Raw genomic sequence first — 22,457 nt, forward strand, 5'->3', positions numbered from 1 at the left:
CCTTGCACTCTTGGAGCTGCCATTTTTGTGGAGGGAAATAGTAAATAATAGTAATAAATCAGTAAGCAGGATAATTTCAGATTTTGTTAAGAGATATGAAAGAAAAAACAGAGTGATATGTTAGAATAGGGTCAGGTCAGCGAACTACAGCCTGTGAACTCTATCTGGCCCACTGCCCGTGTCGTAAATAACATTTTATTGGAACACAGGAGGCTCGTTTGTTTATTTGTGATCTCTAGCTGCTGTGAGCTATAGCAGCAGAGTTGGGTAGTTTTGAGAGAGACCATATAGCCCAGAAAGGCTAAATTATTTATTTTCTGGCCCTTTACAGGAAACAAAAAGTTTGCTAGCCCCTGTGATAGAAGGTAACAGGGAATGGGGCAACAGTTTAGATAGGGAGGTCCGGGAAGATCTCTTAGGAGATGACATTTGAAGTAAGAACTGAAATATTACACTATGTTTCTCCCACTAGATCATTAGCTTCTTGGATCAGGAGCAGTACTATCTTAATTTTTGAATACTTTAAAGTGCCTAGTACAGTGTATCACTTGGTTACTCTTTCTTGAATTGAATTAAATTCCCTTTAGTTTTAAATATCTGAAATTTAATATTTGACTTAATTTCTTTTCATTTGGCCATTCATGTCCTTTTCCTATTTTTTAAGTGGGGAACCTAATTTTTGTATTATGGAAATACATAGATTTACCATGGAAAACATTATAATAAAAATCAAGTTTAATCTAATTTGATACAAACTATGGTTGAAAATAGGTCACAGAAGAAGGAGTTGCTATTTTAAGACACATGATTTATAGCACTAATGGGCTTGGGCATCTGACAGAACTGGGTTGGAATTCCAGCCTTGAATCTTATTAGTTGTACCACCACAGGCAAGTTATTTAATTTCCCTAAGCTTCAGCTTTCTCATATGTAAAGTGGGGGTAGTAATGCCAAGGACTAAAGGAAACAATGCACGTTAAGTATGTGGAATACGGCCTCACACAAATAAACGTTTGGTAATTATTAGCTGTTTAGGCATCATCATTACACCTACTATGGTCCTGCCTTCCACGTGTGAATTCTTTATCCCCTAGTCAACTAATTTCAAAGAGATTTTTAGGATCCAGATTTGTTTTGATACATTGATAGAAAAGGAGAGGAACAGTGTTAAAGATAGAGAAAGATGGGGCACCTGGCTGACTAAGTAGTGGAGTGTGTGATTCTTGATCTCAGGGTTGTGAGTTCTAGCCCCACACTGGGTCTAGAGATTACTTTAAAAAAAAAAATCTTAAACAAAGAGAGAAAGAACCAGGAACCATTTTTTGTGTGATGTAAATCACTGTTGAATCCTAGAGGCATGAGGTCAGTGTGCGGGATCCTGACTTGAGATCCCCCGCAGTGAAAAGATCCACTAGTCCAAGAGAAGGGGCCCCCCACTTGAACCCCATGCCAATACCTCCCCTGAAAGCAAGACTTACCTACTAGTGCTGGGGTAGGGCATGGGAATTTCTAAGCCTGTTCCAAAAAGCAAACTGTTAGACAAAATGACATGCCTTAGTGAAGCTGTTTTTGTCACTGAGATGGGATCTTGCTGTACAATTTGGTTCCTTACTGAACATACCCGTTACAGTTGCCTTCGCCTGTACTGTGTTCCTAATTAAAACAAATATTGCCACACACAGCCTGTGACAAAAAAAGAAAATTAAGAATAGCAAGAAGGTGGAGGAAGGAAATGAGCTCTCTGTGCTAACCTTCTTAGTGAGTAATCACAGGAAATAAACGACCATTAGGTTTCTTTTCTGGTGTACCAGCAACAAAGTAATCCTTTCCTTGACTACATAGCTTCAAATTATTGCAGTTTCCAGGTTGTCAGGTAGGAGTCAAACATGATGCTAAAAATATGCTTTCTGTTCTTGTGGTGACTGACCATGAGGAGGACTAAGTCATTATATGTCTGCTCATCAGTAATTATTGACTTCCAACTGCACACAGAACATTGGTGTGTAGATACTTTTGTTGCTGCAAAAGCAGCAGAGATTAAAGGTCCTGTGTTCAGTTAAATTAAATATTTTCCTATTGGTTCACATGAAACAAATTTACTGTTTATGTGTGTGTGTTGTGTGTGTGTGTGTGTGTGTGTGTGTGTGTGTGTGTGTATGAACCAAACTGACTGCAGTCATACAGAATCATTATGGAAGGAAATTCCTAGGAACAGATCCTGGTTCAAAGGTGGAGAAGATGATTCTAAGCCAAGAGATAAGCCCCACTGCATAAGAAGATTGCAAACTAGTTCTTCTTGGCTGCATGAATTTGGTAGGATTTCTTTTAGTTAGGATCTCTAGCTAGACCTAGCATGGTGCCTGACAGATAATAATGATAATAATCATTAATGCAAATGCTACTGCTAGTAATAATTTTTATTGGGCAATGGCATGTGCAGACACTACTCAGTGTTTTAAATATGGTATCTCATTGCATATTGCAAGAACTCTGTGAAGTTGGTTACTATTATTATCCCCACATTAGAAATGAAGAAATTAAGCAGCATGTTTGGGATCTCACACCTTGTAAGTGGAGGAGGCAGGAGTCAAAGACAGTTCTGCTTCAGTCTGGGATCTGCATCTTTCACTAAATTATACCCAGCAAATATTTCATTAGAATAGGGAGCAGATGCTACAGGGAATTGAGGAGTGAGAGAGTAAAAGTTGCAGGTGTAGATGAATCTTCGGGAAGGTTTGGGTGAGAAGTCTGCAGCGGTAGAGGAACGGCTGGAGGGAACACATCAGGAGGGCGCTAGGATGGGAGCTGTGATGAGGGAAAAGAGCTAAGAGGGGCGGAGGTTGCCTCTCTAGAAGAGACAAGGACAAACAATGGAGGAGGGCCTTTGGAGAGGGGGTGGGAACAGAAAGACATGATAGCACGAGCAAGAGAGCTGACTGGGAACAGAGGAAAGACCTCTTTCTCTAGGTCTTGGGGTGGCAGCTGAAGGTGAGTGGGGGCGTGAGTGAGTGTGGAAGAAAAGGGTGGGAGAAGCTGGGGCAGTTCACACCCAGAGGTTTTCACTTACTCTGTGAAGCGGAGGCAAGTTTACCTGCTGTGGAGAAGGTGGGGGGTTGAGGGCATGGTCTTCCCAGGGAAAGAGGAAGGGCTTGAGGATTCACAGTCGTTGGGTGTGGTGAGGGAGGAAGCTGAGCAAGGACAAATATGAGGATCGAAGGCCACACTGAGATTTAGAGATCATACATTTGTTGGGGTACCAGGTGGCTTGGCTTGTGGGTTTTATCCAGCCCCCTTGCCTTCCTGGACACAGGAGAGGAAAATGCCAACAGAGGCCAATGTGGGAGGAGAATACTAGCAAGGCAGCTGACAGCATGCGAGAGGCTTCACAGCCATGAATTTACCTCATAATAGATCCAAAAACTCCTCCCTTCTATTCTGAGAAAGCACCAAGATGGTCTGATGTCTGCCATTGTTTCTCAAGCCCCAGTTGCACATGAAAAGTTTATTATACAATATATTTTCTTAAAAATAATTTAATTTAACATAAAAAATCCTAATGACAGGTAAGTTCTAAGGACTTCCATGACATTATGTACATTATCCATTCCTTTTCACATGGCTGAATTTAGTGCACACATGTTCTCTTATTTCTGATTCCTAAAATGATCATATTTTGATGTATTTATGTTCAGATATTGACATCAACCGCATGCTGGTCACTAAAATAATTATTATCTTTAAGAAGTTTTGGGTAAGAAGTATGGAGAGGGTAGAAGAACAGGTAGAGGGAGACACAGAGTCACAGATATATTAACCTATCTTAGTTTAGTCATTAGCATTTTATGTCTGATGTATTGATTCTATCATGTGACCACCTAAACCTTATGACCTCTTTTGACCTTATGACCCTGGGTGTCAGCTGGAGGATTGCTCCACAATGCTAGCATCTTATCTTTTGCTAGGTTACCATGTAAAAATGGGAAATGACACGTCTAATCTGTTAACCTAACCCAGACTGCCTTCTTGTTATCACTGCCTCTCAGGCCCATGGTTTAGATCCTTGTACTTAGTTCTTATCAAAATGTGTTCTAATGATGTGCTTCCATATTGGTCTCCCCTACTAGAGCCGATTGGGTTTTATATAATAAGACTGGATCTTACTACATTTTTATGCTCATTGCCTTGCCCACTGCTGGCTCCCACAGAGGTTTTTAATAAATGTTTGTGAAATGAACGAATGCTCTTGATGCATTTTCCAGAGATCCCCCTGGATTGCAGTTCTAGTCCAGACATTATCAGTGATTTTGGGCCCATCAACTCCATGCATTTGAATAGTAAACATTTGGCTAGTGCATCCTCTTTGCCAGCCATTGGACTGGACATTGGGATACAGAAGTAAAAGCCAGAGTCCGAGCCTTCGGTTTAGTGGGGGAGACAGGCAAATACAGAAGTAATTACAGTACAGGGTAAAACAGAGGCCTGGCGGCCAGACACCCCTCCTCAGGAATAATCTCAGTTAATATTCTGGTATTATCTTGACATAATTCTGAAGGTGAGAAATTCCCTGTGATATCTTTTAAGAAGGGTTTAATAGTTCCCTATAAGAAATCAAGTTAGTAGAAGCTCCTGTGGCCCACGGTTCAGAGTTTTCATTACTTTGGAAAATGATTGGGAGGCAGTAGAGAATCCTTAGGAGATATAAATATGATCAAGGGGGCCCGTGAACGCCTATTCCTCTGATTAGGAAGACCTTTGAAAGACGAGGCAGAAAACCCGAGTCTTAGTTTTGGCAGCAGGCTCAGTGGTAAAGGCATGATTTATGGCTTTGTTCATGGGGATGTAAAGAACAGAGCAAATCCCAAAAGCCCTGGATGCAAAAATAAAGGCAGAAGTTAAAAAAAAAAAAAAAAGAAAAGAAAAAGCCAACATCAGCTCAGTTACAAGCTGCAGCTGAGTACATGGCCCCGTGCTGGCCCCAAAGGAGGAATCCGAAGTGAGAAAGACAAGAGTCATTGCCCTGAAGAGGCTGACAGTCTAGAAGGAAGGAATGTGGCTCGTGCTTAACGAAGATGATGGTTGTGGTTTTCAAATGGATGACTGTGTCGCATAAAAGTAGGAAGAAAGAGGTTAACAGAGGTTAAAAGACCTGCCCAAAGTCATTGGGGCTGGCAGACTCCAGAGCCTGGGCTCTCACCATGACCATCACGCTGAAGCCAGCAGTGTCCTCCTCCCTTTTCAGTTTGGGCCCTCTTGGCGGGGGAGGGGCTGGACTCAGCCATAGGTGGCTGAGGGAAAATGAGAGTCGGGGTGTGGTCGTTAGTGGACAGGCTTGGGAGCCAAACTGCCTGGCTCCAAATTCCAGCCCAGCTCTGATATTGCTAGTCGTGTGACCTTGGGCAAGGCTCCATGCTTCCATTTCCCTATTTATAAAATGGGAATAAAAATCCTACTTAACCTTGGGGCACCTGGGTGTCTCAGCTGGTTGAGCTTTCGACTACTTGGCCTCAGCTCAGGTCTCGATCTCGGGTTGTGAGTTCAGGCCCCTAGTTGGGCTCTGCGCTGGGCGTGGAGTCTACTTAAAAAAAAAAAATAGTACTTAGCTCATGGGTTTGTTTTGTGGATTAAATGAGTAATCCACATAAACTCTTAGAATAGTGCCTGGCACCATCCTAAGCAAAACATTATGATCATCTCAGAGCCATGTGAGTTCACTTGGAGTTAGACCCTTGTAAGTAGAGGAGTGGCTGTAGTAGAAAAACATGTGTAGCATAAAGCTCCTGAGTACCTTCCCAAAAGAGAGGCCACAGTAATTCCAGTACTAGGAATGACTGTGTGCATCATTTTTAGCCACATATATGTCCCATTTTCTTCTGTTCCAGTTACTATTATTATATAACAAAGCACCCCAAGCTTAGTGGCATAAAATGACCCACAGTTTAACGAATATTTGGGAAGGATCTGTTTCTGCTCTGTGGTATCTGGAGCATCAGCTGGGAAGACTCGAAATTTGGGGATGATTCAGCTTCTGAGGGCTGCGATCCCTGAAGGCTCAAAGGCTAGTTTGGTTTGGTGCTTAATGCTGGCTGTTGGCCAGGGGCTGAGGGCTGGGCACGCAGAGTGGGCTGTGGGCCAGAACGTGATGACATGTGACCTCTGTGGGGCTGGTTGAGCCTCAGCACAGGGTGGCGTCTGGGTTTCAGGAATGAGCCTCTCAAGAGAACTAGGCAGAAGCTCTGTCACTCTTTATGCCCCAGCTTTTTAAGCTACCTAATGACTTCTCCCTGCTAGTCCCAAATCCACCCACATTAAAGGCTGAACATAGATTCACCTCTTGATGGGCGGAGTGTCGGTGTCAAACTGCAGGAAAGGCATAGGGTCGGGAGCTACTGCAGCCATTTTGGGAAAATGCAATCTGCCCCAACATCCAGGGAAGCACTCCCAATCTGTTGGTCTCTTCCTACTCCGAGCAGAGGCCACTTCTGGCAACCTGCTTAGGCAGTTTTTAAAATTAGTTAGCAACTCTCCCCAAATATGCTCAGTAACTGTCCTAAAGTTGCTCAGTGTGTTTCTGCTGAGAGGGTAGAAGGTAAACTAGGTGGGTTCTCAAAGCACCCTTTGAAATGACCGATGCAGGTTTTCTGGGTGGTGGATGGGGTTGCACATGTCCCTATTTATGTGGGACAGCTCCCACTTCACTTTTTTTTTAGGCTGTTAAATTTTAGAGAGTGATGCTAAGCTATTCAATTTCCTTTGGCTAATTTTATTACATTACCGTATGCCTCTTGGTTTTTTTTCAACAAAACTTTCCAAATGGTGACAATAACCATACTGTCTTTTAAACTGTCATTTAATAGCATTGGGCTTAAGGTTTCACATATTCTACAGTAGGTGTTTAATAAGTATTTAAAAATTAATTTTACTAATAACTATAACTTCTTTTAGTTAAGAGTTGCAGATTTTCTTTCTTTCTTTTTCTTCTTCTTCTTCTGCTTTTTTTTTTTTTTTTTTTTGTACCAGCCAAGAGCTGTCTGAATAGATTTTATGGGCATCTAGAATTACATCTTTCTTCTCTGAGACATTATCATTCTGTCCTCAAGTGAAGAGTATCCTTTGTGTGTAAGTTCATGAGACATCCACTTAATATTCTTATATTCTTTTGAAGACAATGCCGGATGACATCAGTTCCATGCTGCTTTTAAAACATAGCCCCGACTTTGATTCCATCCTCTCACTCTTCACTTCTAGCTGTCAAATTTGGCTAAGGGAAAAAGAAAGCCCTTAAGAAAAGGCCAGGCTATTAATGTGCTCTTCAAAATGCTAAGAAAAGGCTAAGCTGTTTATAGCGTTTTCAAAATGCTCATCTCTCAGGGATTCACCAGCAATGGTGTCAAGGTGAAATACACTCTCGCTCATCATGGAACCAGAGCCTTTGTGCTGTCTGTGCTCCAAGTACTGGTCCTACTTTTGTGAGACGTGCAATGTGCTGGTGTAATGATACTTGGACGTAATTTAAACCAAAAGATAATATGAACCGATATTGTGTATTTACGAAGTGGCAAGAAGTGTGTGTACTGCCGGATCAAGCAAGCCTGGCTTCATTCAGGATAAATCTGCATTTTAGAACCAAAGAGACGACTTCCTGAAGTTTAGTCACTTTGGGTAACTTCAAAGGAGGTGAAAGGCAGGGGTATCATTAGCAAATCTGTTTACTGCTTTCCATTTTGCTAAAAACTGAGGTAAACATTTAGCTCCATTTATCTCATTCATTTTGCTGAATGCTTTTGTCTTGGTTAAAAAACTGTACCCTTAACACTGGGATTATATTTTCATATTTGGAAAATACTGACTTTTGCCTCACATAGCTGAGTCAGTTGGTAAGCTTTGGAAGTTCTCTGCACAAATGTTTTCATATTAAAATAAATCCACAAAGAAGGAGCAGGTCTAAATTTACCCATTCTCCTTGTTAATACTTAGAACACTAGCCATTCTAGATTTTTGCTCTTCTTCTGCCTGTATCTCAGGCAGCTAATGCCATTATGTTCTTTTCTCAACCACCTGTGAGAGCCCAGTATGGTAGGAAAAGCGCTTAGCATGAGTTCTTGTCCAGTTTTGCCCTTGTGGACAAGTCATTAATCCTTAAAGACCTCAGGGCTATTAGATTCTGTTGAAGGTCTCAGAAACAATGTATCTTAGTGGATAAAAACATGATTTAATTCTTGGTTCCACCATCTATTGATTGCATGACTGTGAGCAAGTTACTTTACTTCTCTGAGCTTCAATTCCTTGTCTGTACATTCATTCTCCTCCTGGAGAATTACGTTCGAAAAAGCATGCAACGCATTTCGTATCCGGCCAGTATAGTGCCAGTGGTAAGCATTCGATACATTGTGGTCATCCTTATTTTTTCCTGCCTTAATAATGTGAAATGAGTCTTTGTTCATCTGACCGTTAGAAACTTCCTTCATTAGTGGCTTTTGGCCTATCTAAATATTTGCTGATTTTCAAAAGAGTAAATGGGCATTTAATAGATGTATTATTTTTCAACTATCCTTTTTTAAATTAAACTTTTTGTTTTGAGATCATTATAGATTCACTTGCAATTATAAGAAATAATCTAGAGAGATTCTGTGTACTCCTTACCCAGTTGTTCCCATTGGTAACATCTTGCAGAACCATAGGGTATTCACAACCAAGATGCTGACATTAATAGTCAGGATACAGAACAATTTTGTCACTACAAGGACCCCTTTCATTGTCCTCACCTCACTACCCACCCCACTGCTAGCCCTGATTTCTGACAATTACTAATCTATTCTCTATTTCTATAATTTTGTCATTTTAAGAATGTTATATAAAAGGAACCATTCACTATGTAACCCTTTGGGGATGGTCATTTTTTTCACTCAGTGTAATTCCCCAGAGAGCTATTAGACTACACTTCTGGATGACCCAAAAAAATATTTACGAACATCGGCACATTTTATTGTGGCCACAGAATTGTCCGTAGCCCAAAGTGCCCGATGCAGAACCTGGGTCATAGCGCCTGCAGATGTTCAGGGAAGCTCCGTGGTGGATTTTTACTCCACCTCTTTCTGTCCTTCCTCCTCCTCCCGTCTAGCCTTTCCCTCTTCCCTTGCCCCCTTCTCGTGCGCATCCTTTTATTAATATTGACAGACAAAGGTTGATTGCTCAAGTTAGAAATTCGAAGAAGAGTTCCATGAAAGGATTTATGTGAAATTCCTCTGTAAATTGCACACTTTGTTAGACTTTCTATCAGACCTTACCGGGCAGCGTTGGCCATGTTGTGAGAGCGGTTTGCAGGCAGCTTGCAGTTTTTGCTGAGATGAATAAAGAAGTCAGCGTGAGCAGTTTTTCTTTCCATGCTCTGCACAGGAGGTCTGCCCTCCAGTTTGCTGCTGCAAGTGGAAGCTATGAACAAAGGCTGTCATGCTTTGATTCTAAGCGACAAAGTCCCATGAACAAAATGCAAACTTCAGTTCATGTTCTTTATCAAGCCTTTGTTCTAAAAAAGAGTTTCCTCCTGTGGTGCCTGGGTGGCTCAGTTGGTTAAGCGGTTAAGTGCCTGCCTTCGGCTCAGGTCATGATCCCAGGGTCCCGGGATGGAGCCCGGTGTCAGGCTCCCTGCTCAGTGGGGATCCTGCTTCTTCCTCTCCTTCTGCCCCTTAAATAAATAAATAAAAATTAAAAAAAAAAAAAATAAAACCTTCCTGTTTCTAGTTGCCAGACTATAACCATCAAGAAATGGCAGGTATTGTTCGAACTCTGGGGTTTCCATTTCTACATCTTAGGACAAAAGCCCACAGGCAGACTTGACACAGCCCTTCAGGAGGGAGCCCAGCTTCAGTGTACCCACTTACAGCATTTCTTCCTCTAAGTTTGCTGCTGAGATTCAAAGTTCTGATCTTTCAGTGGAGTTAAACCCTCACTCTGATGGCATTCCCCGCCCCCCCCCCCCCCCCCCGCCAATATGATAAGGGGAGGACAAGCTTGCCAGACTTGCCAGAGCATATGTGTTCTAGACAGGATGGGGTAGGTTATGCTGGGCCCACAAACCCCAACTCTTGGGGGCAATAAAGGTTCCTTTCTTTCTCATGCAAAGTTCAGTGAGGGTGGGATAGCTCTCCTTCTACTTGTAGCCATGCTGTCTGGACCACGTGGCCTTGGAGGTCACCACTGCAGGAGAGGAGCTAGAGGACTTCACTGGACAATTTTAAGTAGGGCGACCATGCATCTCAGTTTGCCTGCGACACTCATAACATACACCTGTTGATTTGGAGAGATGCTTACTATACTTCCTTTTTACTCTCAGAAAGTGTCCCAGTATAGGCAATAAATTAGGGTGACCATTTCCAAGAGCCAGCATGGAATGACTGTCATAATTTCTGTTCATATCGTATTGGCTTCAACCTGATATGCAAGGACATAGAGAATTATAGAGGGACGAGTATGTGTTTTAGTGAACACTAATAACTTCTGGCACAATAGGCATTTTACAGGAATGCCATGAATTTTTATATATATATTTATTTTATTTTTTATTTTAATTCCAGTATAGATAACCTGCAGTGTTACATTAGTTTCAGATGTACAGTATGGTAATTCGACAACCCTATACATTACGCAGTGCTCGTCATGGTTACATGTACTCTTGCTCCGCATCACCTATTTCACCCACACCCCCACCTCCCCTCTGGGAACCATCAGTTCTCTATAGTTAAGAGTCTTTTTCTTGGTTTGTCTCTCTCTGTCTTTTCTTTTTGTTCATTTGTTTTGTGTCTTAAATTCCACATATGAGTGAGATCATACGGTATTTGTCTCTCTCTGACTGACTGACCTCACTTGGCATTACACTCTCCAGCTCCATCCATGTTGTTGCAAATAATGCCATGAATTTTTAAATAGAAACAATGCAATAACTGCAGCTACGAAGACTTTGTTGAGCAGATAGGATATAAATATGATATTCTTATGAACTAAGCCATATCATTTAATCACCCATGCAGTAGGCTGAGTCATGCCCTAATCCCCAAAACGTTTTACCTTGTATGACAAAAAGGGCTTTGCAGATATGATTAAGTTAAGGGTATTGAGATGGGGAGATTATTCTGGCTTATCCAGGTGGGCCCTAAATGTAGTCACAGTATCCTTATAAAAGGGAGGTGGAGGGAGATTTGACAACGACAGGAGAAGGCATATGGTGACAGAAGCAGGACTGGCGTGAATGCTGTGGGGGCTACAAATCAAGGGCAACAGGTGGCCTATAAAAGCGACAAAAGGCAAAGACACAGATTCTCCCTCTGCAGCCCCCAAAAAGAACCAGCCCTGCTGACACCTTGATTTTCAGCCGGTGAAACTAAATTCCAATTTCTTTTTTCCGGGACTGTGGGAGAGCAGATTTGTGTTGTTGTAAGCCCCTGCGTTTGTCATAGGCTGTCGCAGCAGCAATCAGACATGAATATGCACATACCTTTTAAAGGTCAGCGTCTGACCTCAGATTTCTGTTTCTAGTTGAGGTAGAGACTGTTATTATCCATATATTACATGTGAGAAATTTAAGTGACTTGCCCAGGTTCCCTCAGCTAGTTAGTGTTAGAGGATCTACACCCAGGCAGACTGGCTCCTCAGAACACGGTCCTAACCACCCTGTGGCACGGCCTCTCCCCTGCTGCCCAGCTGTCCTCTGAGCGCCCCCCCCACCACGTGCAGCCACCCCAGAAAGCCCCTGCTCTCTGCAGCCTCTCCTCCCGCTCCCGCCTGACTGCACTCTCCTGCTCCCTCCCACGGGCTCTGTGGCGCTCTGGACCCTTTTCCAGTTTTGACTTTGGGAGATTTTATGGAAGGTTCTAGGGCTTCCATATGGAATTCCTCAAGTAAAGTTAAGCTGAGGTGAAATTACTGAATTTCTTCATATTTAAGTTTATGGAAAGGTATTATTTGAGGGAAGAAATTGTTTCTGAATCTTCCTCCTCCTCTTTGTTTCCTGATTCTTCTCCTCATACTTCAGAAGGGGGACCGTTCCTCAGGGTAATCAAATAAAGTGATTAATAAGAGTTACACTGAAAATGTATTAAGCTCGTCTTACTGTGACCCAGAAAAGCAGCATCTGGAAATTTGGTATAAGAATTGTTACTTAGTTATTACTTTAAATCTCCCTTTGGCTTGTATTAGTTATATACTAGTATGCTTTTTGCCATATTGCTAGTTGTTTAATGGTTTTATAGTTAACCATTGAATTAAATATTTGTGCCTGTCATGGCCCCTTCACTGAGCCACCCAGAGCTCCCCTTCAGGACTGAAGAGCTCCTTTTCCCAATGTGCCGGCTGACAGCCCTCGGTTCTCAACTCTCTCCAGGAATCGCCCACAGGGAAAGGAGCTGGCCTCTTTCTTGGGGGAGTCAGCATCCGGTTACTGGTTGATATGGGGTGCAGAGACCTGACCCCTACCACAGTTCAGAGCACCTCTGAAGGACCATCCCAGCTTCAGAGCCTTATGGTGTTGGCTGAGCCCTTCCTCATGACTGCATTGCAGCCCATCTTCTCTCTCTGCCAGTCCTGCTGTCTTCCCTTTCACCATGGGTGTTGATCCCAAGAGTATTTCCTGATAAGCCTCCTGGAAGCTGAGTTCCATCTTAGAGTCTGTCTCCCAGGAGCCTGAACCTCAGCAGTGAGTTAAAATATAAAAATAAAATCCCTGATTGGTTATGAATACATGAATGCTCAATTATCCTTATTTATTGGAATTAGAAGAGTTCCAAAGGAACTAGGAAGCATACTCTGGCTTGAAGCTCATTTTCCAACAGAGAAGTAGGGAGAAAACATCATACACATGTCACCCAATCATGATTAAAACTACATTCTACAATTGACCCCATAGCTCAATCACATTTTCTCTTGACCTCCATTTAGCAGTTAATTTACAGATGAAATAAACTCTGTAAAACGAAGACTCCAGCCCATTTGCAATCCTCAATAAATACAGACTTCCTTTCTTAGAAAATGTATATTTTCAGGCTAAAAAAAACAAGGACTCAGTAAAGCCTTAAAACTATATTCTGAAAGTATAGGGGAAGGGAGGGAAAAATGATACAAGACGAAACCAGAGCAGGAGACAAACCATAAGAGACTCAATCTCAGGAAACAAACTGAAGGTTGCTGGAGTGGAGGGGGGTGGGAGGGAGGGGGTGGCTGGGTGATAGATACTGGGGAGGGTATGTGCTATGGTGAGCGCTGTGAATTGTGCAAGACTGTTGAACCACAGACCTGTACAAATAATACATTATATGTTAATAAAAAAATAAAAAAAACTATCTTCTGAAAATAAAGGCAATGATGTAAAGTGATGTAATCACATATAAGTACTATATCAAAATTTATGCTCTTGCGTCTCCACCGGGAATGAGAAATAGGCGTTCAGTTTTGTAACACATTGAATACAGGCATTTCCGTTAAATCCTCCCTCCAAGAAACTTTCACTCTTCCCCCAAGGCCCTGATTATAAGCACTGAACCACTGGCCATGAACTTGGATCTAGTCTTTATGCCCCATGCACTTTATTGTTGGTTGCATAACTCATCCTTCCTGTTCTGATTAGAGCTTTTGATATTTTAAAGGGGATTTGCCCTGTTTGAGACCCTTTATTAGTTCTTTATCTGGTGAAAAATACTTTCCTGGAGAGAGGGAGGGAGCAGCTGCTCTTTCTGCACAGTAGGGTGTCACATTTCAAAGACTCTTTTCCCTGGGCCTTAGACTCTTGAGCAGTTAGAATAAGCCTGATATGTACAGCCTAAACTTTTACTTTTTTTCTTCAAGATCTCTTTTGGCCTTACAGGATTGTTTTCTTAAATAGTTCCCTCTAAAAAGCATATACCCATAATGGAGATGTCACTGTCAGCTGTGTCGCTTTTCATCAGGGAGTGCCTCTGCTTGGCCTGGGAAGGGGTGTGAAGGGCAGTATATGCCTAAGAGCTGCCAAGGAGGAGGGGAGTGTAGAAGGCCCCAAAGGCCCAGAGACACTCATAGCTGAGCACAGCCCTAATTTACATAATGCCAGATATGACTGCTAGGTGGTTTTTCCTGACACTAACCGATTCTGCGATTTGCTGACACCAACTGGGTGTCTAACCATTCAATTCAATTAGCCTAGACTCCACAGATGAAAGGCTTAATCCAAGACTGCCCCCACTTCTGATGCCAGCTACAAATGAAGTGCCCAGGCTATCCACACTTCTGCTCTGCAGACTACAAATTTGAGAGTTCCCATGATATCCCCTCCAATTCGATAATTCACTAGAATGCATCACGGAACTCAGGAAAGCGCTTTGCTTGCAATTATCAGTTTATTATAAAGGATACAACTGAGCAACAGTCAAATTGAAGAGATGTACAGGGCAAGATATGGGGAGTGGAGAGGGGCAGAGCTTCCATGCCCTCTCGGGGTGCCCCATCCTCCCAGCACATCATGGTGTTCACCAACCGAGGAGTTCCTTGAAACCTGTGGTTATGGGGTTTCTATGAAGGTTTCATTACATGGGTCCGGTTGATTAAATGGTTGGCCATTATGATCAAACTCAATCTCCAGCCCTGCTCCTTTCCCCAGAAATCAGGGCCTACGGCTGAAAATTCCAACCCTCCAATCACATGGTTGGTTTTCCTGGTGACCAGCTCCATCCTGAAGCTATCAGGTCCCTTTCCTGCCATAGTCATCTTATTAGCAGACAAAGGAAAATTCCCAGTGCTTTTAGGAGCTTTATGCCAGGAACCTGGGACAAAGACCAATTAATTAGTTTTTCTTATACCACGACTCTAAACTATGAGCATATCCTAAGATTGATTTTTCAATGTACACCCAGTGGATGTAGTCCCCCTCAATATATCTTCCCTTAGGGAGGCATTCTTCATGTAGTCCAATAAAGAGGCCGCTGTTCAAAACATTTTTGGCATCTACTTAGATATAAGAAGAGAGACAGGGCCCTTGAATGTTGTCGAACAGTTTCTGGCCTGACTGAAACATTTGGTTTCCTGCGCGTGTGGGACAATGTGTCTGAGCATGAATTGTCCTTTCTTAAAGGGTGAACTCTCCTCAAGAGCTGAAGGAAATGCCATGCACAGCAAGGTCTCCGTGGTGGCACAGTGACAATAGCAGTGGTGGTGATGATGATTTAAGAAGAATCAATCCTATTTTTAGATAATATAACATTTGAACCAGTTCTCTGTACAAATGCTTTCTGTCCCATATCCCATCTTTAATTTCTAATTTTCTTGTTCTCTGCAAGATGTCTTTATAATAATGTTATTTCTTTAAAATTTAATTTTAAAAGATTTCTACCGTCTTACCAGAATGACCCTTTGATCTCATATTATGTTTAAAAAAGAACCCTTTTTTTGGTCATATTTAAAGTTTTATTAACACAAAATTAGAGTGATGGAAAAGATAATCTTGTTCTCAGCAAAGTTTGAAATTTCCCGTGGTCTGGTAGAGTTGTACACAAGCCCTTCTTGCCTTCTTAAGAGTTGGGTGCTATTTCTGGGGAGATAATACCTATTACTGTCGGTGGTGGGGTTCTCTTGATCATATAAAGTACAGTGAAACCAAATCTCTGTAGTTCCCTCTCATCTAGAACTGCTATCCGATGGGTCACCAGTCATTCATGATATTGATTCTTAAGTAAACTAGTATCATATAATCCTTCCTACTGTGGAATGCATGTTTTTCCCCAGTCTGAAAAAAAAACCCAATTAATTATTAACTTCGAAGACTCAGGGGATATACTGAGATAGAACTCTCACATGGTACAGAAACTTACATGTAAGAAGGCTGGATGAAAACAGCATTTGTTTTCCTGCCTTGAGGCTTTTAAACCTCCCCCCCCCCCCCCCCCCCCCGTGGCTCTGGCTCTCTGTGTTTGAAAGTCCTAGAAAGGAGGCAAAATTAAATCCATCCATATCACAAGGCTCACAGTTTTTGATAACCCACTTACCAATTAAAAGAGTAGGCAAACCTGATTGGGTAGTGGGAATTCGGCGTTCCCCCTCCCCTTTCTTCTTGGTCTTCTTGGTCACATAGAAGCAACGAAAAGGCAACTGACACTGTGCTGAGAGAGAAGCAAGAAGAGTTCTCAACATAGGTGCTCAATAAAAACTCACTGGATTGAGAAAAACCATAGGTACTTTGAAGACTATACGATTTCTCTTTCAGTCAAGGAAAGTTATTGGAACAAAAGAACAGAAGTAATAAAATCTTTCATTATGATAGAATCTAGTTTTCATGCAGAAACTCATATAAAATATAGCATTGGCAAATAACCTTTAACTCTCCAGTGACTTTCGGAACTCCCCCAGACAAGCTCAAGTCCTGGCAATGAACCCCTTCAGTGCACCCCAACTTGATTACCTTTTGTCCTTTCCTCTTGTTATTTCCAACTTCTGTCCTTTTCAGGCAGAACCATCACCGTTTCTCTAATATTGACCCTTAAAGCAGAACCTACTTGAACTAATTTACAGTCTGTTTACCTGCCAGGCTGTTTTCTTCCTTTCTCTCCACAAAGCCTTTCTTGATCCATGAAAAGGAACCGGAACTCCTTGGTATCTTATCCAGGATAATTCAGACTGAAAGCTACTTACAAAAGACAGAAAAGACTCCCCCATGATTATACGATTGCCAATCCAGTCTCCATTGAATGGCCAAAACAAACAAACAAAAAAATTCAGTAATTCCACCTAAGCTTAACTTTACTTGAGAAATTCCATATGGAAGCCCTAGAACCTTCCATAAAATCTCCAAAATTCAAAACTGGAAAAGGGTCCAGAGTGCCACAGAGCCCGTGGGAGGGAGCAGGAGAGTGCAGTCAGGTGTGAGCGGGAGAGTCTGCAAGGAGCAGGGGCTTTCTGGGGTGGCCACACATGGCTGGGGGGGCGCTCCGAGGACAGCTGGGCAGCAGGGGAGAGGCCGTGCTGCAGGGTGGTTAGGAATGTGTTCTGAGCAGCCAGGAATATAGATCCTGGCTCTGATACGTACTAGCTGAGGGAGCTTGGGTAAGTCACTGGAAGACTCTGAGCCTCTGGGGCACCTGGGTGGCCCAGTGGATTAAGCAACCAACTCTTGACTGGCTCAGGTCATGATCTCAGGGTGGAGAGATTGAGCCCCAGGTCAGGCTCTGCTCAACGGGGAGTCTGCTTGAGATTCTCTCCTTCTCCCTCTGCCCCTCCCCACCCTCAAATAAATAAATCAATCTTTAAAAAAAAGTCTCTGAGCCTCATGGGGTGTTCACATTATAAAACATTATGTGGGCTTACTTTAAATGTCCTGGTATCAAGATTGAGTAGATACAAATCAAGGAACATGTTTAAAGAAATGCTTTACCTTTTAACTCTATCATTTTATTTGAAATCTTATAAATCCTAATTTGTAAAATCTTGAATTCTCTGGGAAAAGACATAACTCTGACTTCCTAAAGCACATTCAGATTCCCTTAATGTTTATAGCATTGATGTACTTTGGGTGTGAGATAAAGTTCACATTTTCACCTAACTCAACATTTTTTAAAACTGGACTCCATGTTTTTGATGATAGTGGCTTTTTAATTTTACTGTTTAACAAAATAAACTTTCATAAATTACCTGGAACATGTTTAGGTGGTAGAATTTTTAGGAGTAACAGGACTCCATAGCACTTCTAAGAATCAATATTACTTTGAAATTTTTAGCTATTGCAATGAGACAAGAGAATAAAATCAGTAACATAAATACTAAGAAATAACAAAGTTGTATTTATTTGTAAAGGATATAACTGCAAAACCAAACTGTAAGCGTTTTTAAAATGATTAGATTAAGAGAATCTGATAAAGTGGCTGATATAAAAATTAATAACTTTCTACTAAGAATAACCATTTTTTTAAAAAGATTTTATTTATTTATTTGACAGAAAGAGACACAGCGAGAGAGGGAACACAAGCAGGGGGAGTGGAGAGGGAGAAGCAGGCTTCCTGCGGAGCAGGGAGCCCGATGTGGGGCTCGATCCCAGGACCCTGGGATCATGACCTGAGCCGAAGGCAGACGCTTAACAAGTGGGCCACCCAGGCACCCTAAGAATAACCGTTTTTTAAAAAGATTTTATTTTTAAGTAATCTGTATACCCAACATGAGGTTCAAACTCACAACCCTGAGATCAAGACTCACATACTCCACCAACCAAGCCAGCCAGGTGCCCCAAGGACAATCACTTTAAACAGAACTTTTAAAACTTTAAAACATTCACAATAATAACAAAACTATAAAATGCCTAGGAATAAATTTAACAAAAGTAGTAGAGGATGTAAGTAAAGAAAAGAATGAATTTTAGTAGTAGATACTTTCACAATGCCATTCATTAAATAAACCTTTCCCTTTTTCCTGAATTGAAAAGTCAATTAATCATATGTTGATGACATCCTGTCATCATTTCTAATTAATATGGCATGGGGATTCTCAGCCAGTGAAGTAAAGGAAGAAAACAGAAAGGTGTAAGCGTGAGAAAGGAAGGAATACAATTCTTATTATTTATAGACATAGAAAGTCCAAAGTAGTCTTCAGATAAACTCTTAGAATGAATAAGTGAATTTAGCAAAGTTTCTATATGCATACGAATGTTTGCAATTTCTATATAGCAGGCAAAAATTATAAATGAAAGATTTGAAAAGCTATCATTTACTATAGTATCAGGGAATTTACACAGAAATGCAAAGGACCTGGAATAGCCAAAACCATGCAAAAAAAGAACAAAGCTAATGGAATTACACTTCTAGTTGTCGAGTCTTATGAAAGAGCTGTAATAACAGTGTGGGATTGGAGTAAGTATATAGTCCGATGGAACAGAATACAGTCCAGAAAGAGATCCATGCATATTTGGCCCAATGGTTTATGTCAAAGATGACTTTGCAGCTCAGTGAGGAAAGAACAGTCTTTTCAACAAATAGATCTGGGTCAATTGGATATCTATACATCTGTATATTTCTGGTTGAAGCGTTAATTATCATAACCTATTTGGAAAGTAATCTGGCAAGAAATGTTAAAATGTAAAATGTAAATACCCTTTGACTAAACCAAACCATCTTGGGGAATCAGTAGTACAGAAATAGAAGCATCTCTACCCAAGGATGTATATGAATAAACAAACATGTACAAAAACTAGAAACAACCTTTATGGTGATTGATTGAACAATAGGATGCAGCCATCCCATGCATTGTTATGTAGCCATTAAAAAGAATATGCTTGACAATGATAGTAATGTGTAGCCTTTACTGTGTGTTCATTGTGTGCTAGGCATCATTCTGAGTATTTTATATGTATAAACTTATTCCATCTTGTAACAACAATACATTGTAATAATTGTAATAACAATATTATTTCTGTTTTATGGATGACCAAGTTAAAATTCAAACAGATCAAATATTTTACTCAAGCTCACACAGCTGGTATGTGGTGAGGTCTGAATTTGAACCAAAGCAGTCTTACTCCAGAACACACACTCTTAAACTCCATGTAGTTATTCTGCCTCCTTGAATTGATTAAAGAGGGATTTCTCTTACATACTGGTAATTGAAAAAGCAAATAATGGAAACCTAGTTATCCTATTTCAAAAAACAAAGGAAAGAAAAAAGGTAAAATAAAAAACCCACATGAATATACATTTGTCAGAGGATTTTAAAGGTCTTGGAAAGGTACTCCTCAAACTGGTAATACTTATTACTTCAGGATTGAGTGAGAAAGGAGGACATTATTAATTTTTTTTCACCTCTTTATTATGTTAAGTTATAGAAGGCACTGGAATACTTTGGTCCTGTTTTAATCCAATGAAGTCAAGAAAAAGAAAAACCAGCTTCCACTTTTAGGTTCACTGTGTTTTCTTAAGAATGAAAGATTCGTTTAACAATTTGAGAAGAAATTAATAAAACTTGTCTTCTAATTTCTTACCAGAATTTAGGGCCACAAGCATCTAATCTGTTGTGGTCATTCTACATGACATTTGCTCATTCATCTTCCAAAGTATCTAGATCTGCATAAAGTAGGTCCCCAGGAAACGTTAAAGTTCCTTCCTATTTATCATTCTCTCCTTCCTGCTTCTCTCTGAAATGACCAGTGCTGTGGTCACAAAGGCAGTCTTATTTTCAATCTTTCATTCTGTTCAGGTGACTGAGACTGTGCTAGTTCTCAGCATGGTAACCCAGTGCCTCTTTCGGAGATAGTGAGCGTCAAACATGCTTGCTTCACTGTGGCAAGACTTAAGTTCAAAGACAGACAGGGAGATTTGTCCACTGGGCAGCCTGTTATGGAGGAAAGCATTTTGTTAGGAATGGGGCCAAAATCCTACCTTTAGAATCATATACAGTGATTATAAGGATGCAAATAGTCTGTATTTCTCAAATATCTACTGTTTTATTGGCTAATCTATGAATCTTAATAGGGTCTAAAATGATACGTGTGACATTTTAGCCATGCAGAGATATGAAACTTGTCATTTTGCCTTGGGCAAGAGTTAAATATCTTTCACATAAAACCATTATATGGAATTGGTATTTGTATGTTTGAGAACTTTCCTTCAGCCAACAGTTTGAAACAATGCATTTCATGAACACTTTCTGCTTTTTCTCAGGTCCCATTTGATATCTCGCTGCCATCTATATTCAATCTTGAGAGACTTTTTGACCTTGCTAATGGTTGTATTGTATCAGGAGGAAGCCTTTTCAACTGGATGGTGTCAATTATTCCCTAAACGTTCTTTACATGTTAACCTTATAAAGGATTTAACTGATGCTGTTTTTCTTGGTTTGAAAACATTTCTGGAACTGTGTTCTTGTAACAAGCAAAATAAAATGGCTTCTTACATAAGCTAAATTTCCTCAAAAATTGTAGTTCTGAGTGATGTCTTAAATTGTATCTGAATTAAATGACAATGCTGCTGTAGCTTATTAAAACCATCTCACAGAACTATGCATAGAAGTATGAACAGTGTGCCCGGTGCAACTATTCCCATGTTTATATCGCTCACGTGTAGGTTGTCTCTAGATGCGTCCATAGGACAAGATTGGATGAAAACGGTGGTTCTCAACTGGGGGCAATTTTGTCCCCAGGGCACATGAGGCAATGTCGAAAGAACTTTGATTTCTATAACTGGGAGGATGGCGCTAGTGGCCTCCAGTAGGAAACTATACTGCAGTGAAAGAGAAAGAGAAAAGAACAAAATATTTTCCATTGAATTCAGAAAAAGAAATTGTCTGATGACCATACCTTCATATGAAATAAAGTTTGGGTCTTGCAGAAAACCGTTAGGATAGTGACGGCTCTTATGTGGTGAGGGCTTCCGAATCCTCTGGCAAGAGACTGGAGTTTATAATTTCTCTTGTGGGAGAGAGGATGCTTTCAAGGGTTTTGTGTTTCTCACAGAGAAAGTTTAACTTATGGGAAGTTTAGCCACCAGGGGCAAAAAAGCACAACAAATTACCTACACATTTAATGTAGGTGTGGAAATATAGCATCACTCATAACCAAGGCCATTCACTTCAACCTAATATTAATTTCCAAGGAGTGTATATGCATGCCTTCCACTAGTAAGTTTTTACTAACTGGGTGCTTTTCATTTTTCTTTGTTTAAAATATTAATGGATATAAAGTCATATACTGTTTTATAGAACCCTAGAATAATGCCTGGCACATAGTAGAGGTCTATAACACTTCTTGGATGGATGGATGGATGGATGGATGGATGGGTGGAAGGATGGATGGGTGGGTAGATGGATGTGACCAGGTGAGATGGCACTATGGGGGGATAAAAGGAGGGGAAGGGAAGGTATCAGCACCACCTCCACCATCACTACCACTACCATCACTGCCTGACCTTTCTGGAGCATTTACCATGCTAGACACTATATTATTATATACTTCATATGCATCGTCTCCTTCTGTCCTCACAAGAATTATGACCATGATGCACATAGAATGACTGACCCCATGTTACTGATAAGGAAACAAAAGCATAAGGCAATTAAATAATTTGCCTAATGATCACAGTTAGAGGTAGAACCAAGATTTAAGTTTGGTTCTGTCTGACTGGAGAACTTAAAACTCTTCATTGCTACACCGGCTTCCTCTCTCTTGCACCCATCCCACTGCTCTGGGAAATTTGAAAGTCAAGGAAAAGGAGGACATAGCTGAGCCTCAAGCTAAAATTGGAACACCTATTGTCTGCTGTAGGAGCAGATTTTTTTAAATGACTTGCGGACCTGAGTGGATGCCCCCAAGAAAACATGGTGGCCGGAGTGGGAGTGGGCTGGAGTCCCCGTTGTCATCCATGCCAATATACTGGTTTCCTCTGGGGATGGCAGATCCCTTCCAACTACCACAGATAATATTTCAGCACATTTTTACTTTTTCTCCATTTTTAGTCACTTACAGCCGCTGTTAT

At 41.1% G+C, this 22,457-nt stretch overlaps 1 protein-coding gene across 4 annotated transcripts in view; it reads left to right on the top strand.

Moving 5' to 3' along the window:
• CFAP54 (cilia and flagella associated protein 54) overlaps window positions 1–20,832 on the top strand; it is a 296,408-nt gene extending 275,576 nt beyond the window's left edge. For all 4 annotated transcript variants that reach the window (XM_088025290.1, XM_088025291.1, XM_028105379.1 and 1 more), the window contains one exon: window positions 20,649–20,832. In XM_088025290.1, the coding sequence (XP_087881416.1) occupies window positions 20,649–20,768 (120 nt within the window). In that variant the 3' untranslated portion in view covers window positions 20,769–20,832. The remainder of the gene's footprint in view (window positions 1–20,648) is intronic.
• Window positions 20,833–22,457: the final 1,625 nt, after the last annotated feature.

Source organism: Eumetopias jubatus, unplaced genomic scaffold (genome assembly GCF_037043125.1).
Source record: "Eumetopias jubatus isolate StellerSeaLion01/CBP00866 unplaced genomic scaffold, mEumJub1_p1.0 scaffold_8, whole genome shotgun sequence".
NCBI lineage: Eukaryota > Metazoa > Chordata > Mammalia > Carnivora > Otariidae > Eumetopias > Eumetopias jubatus.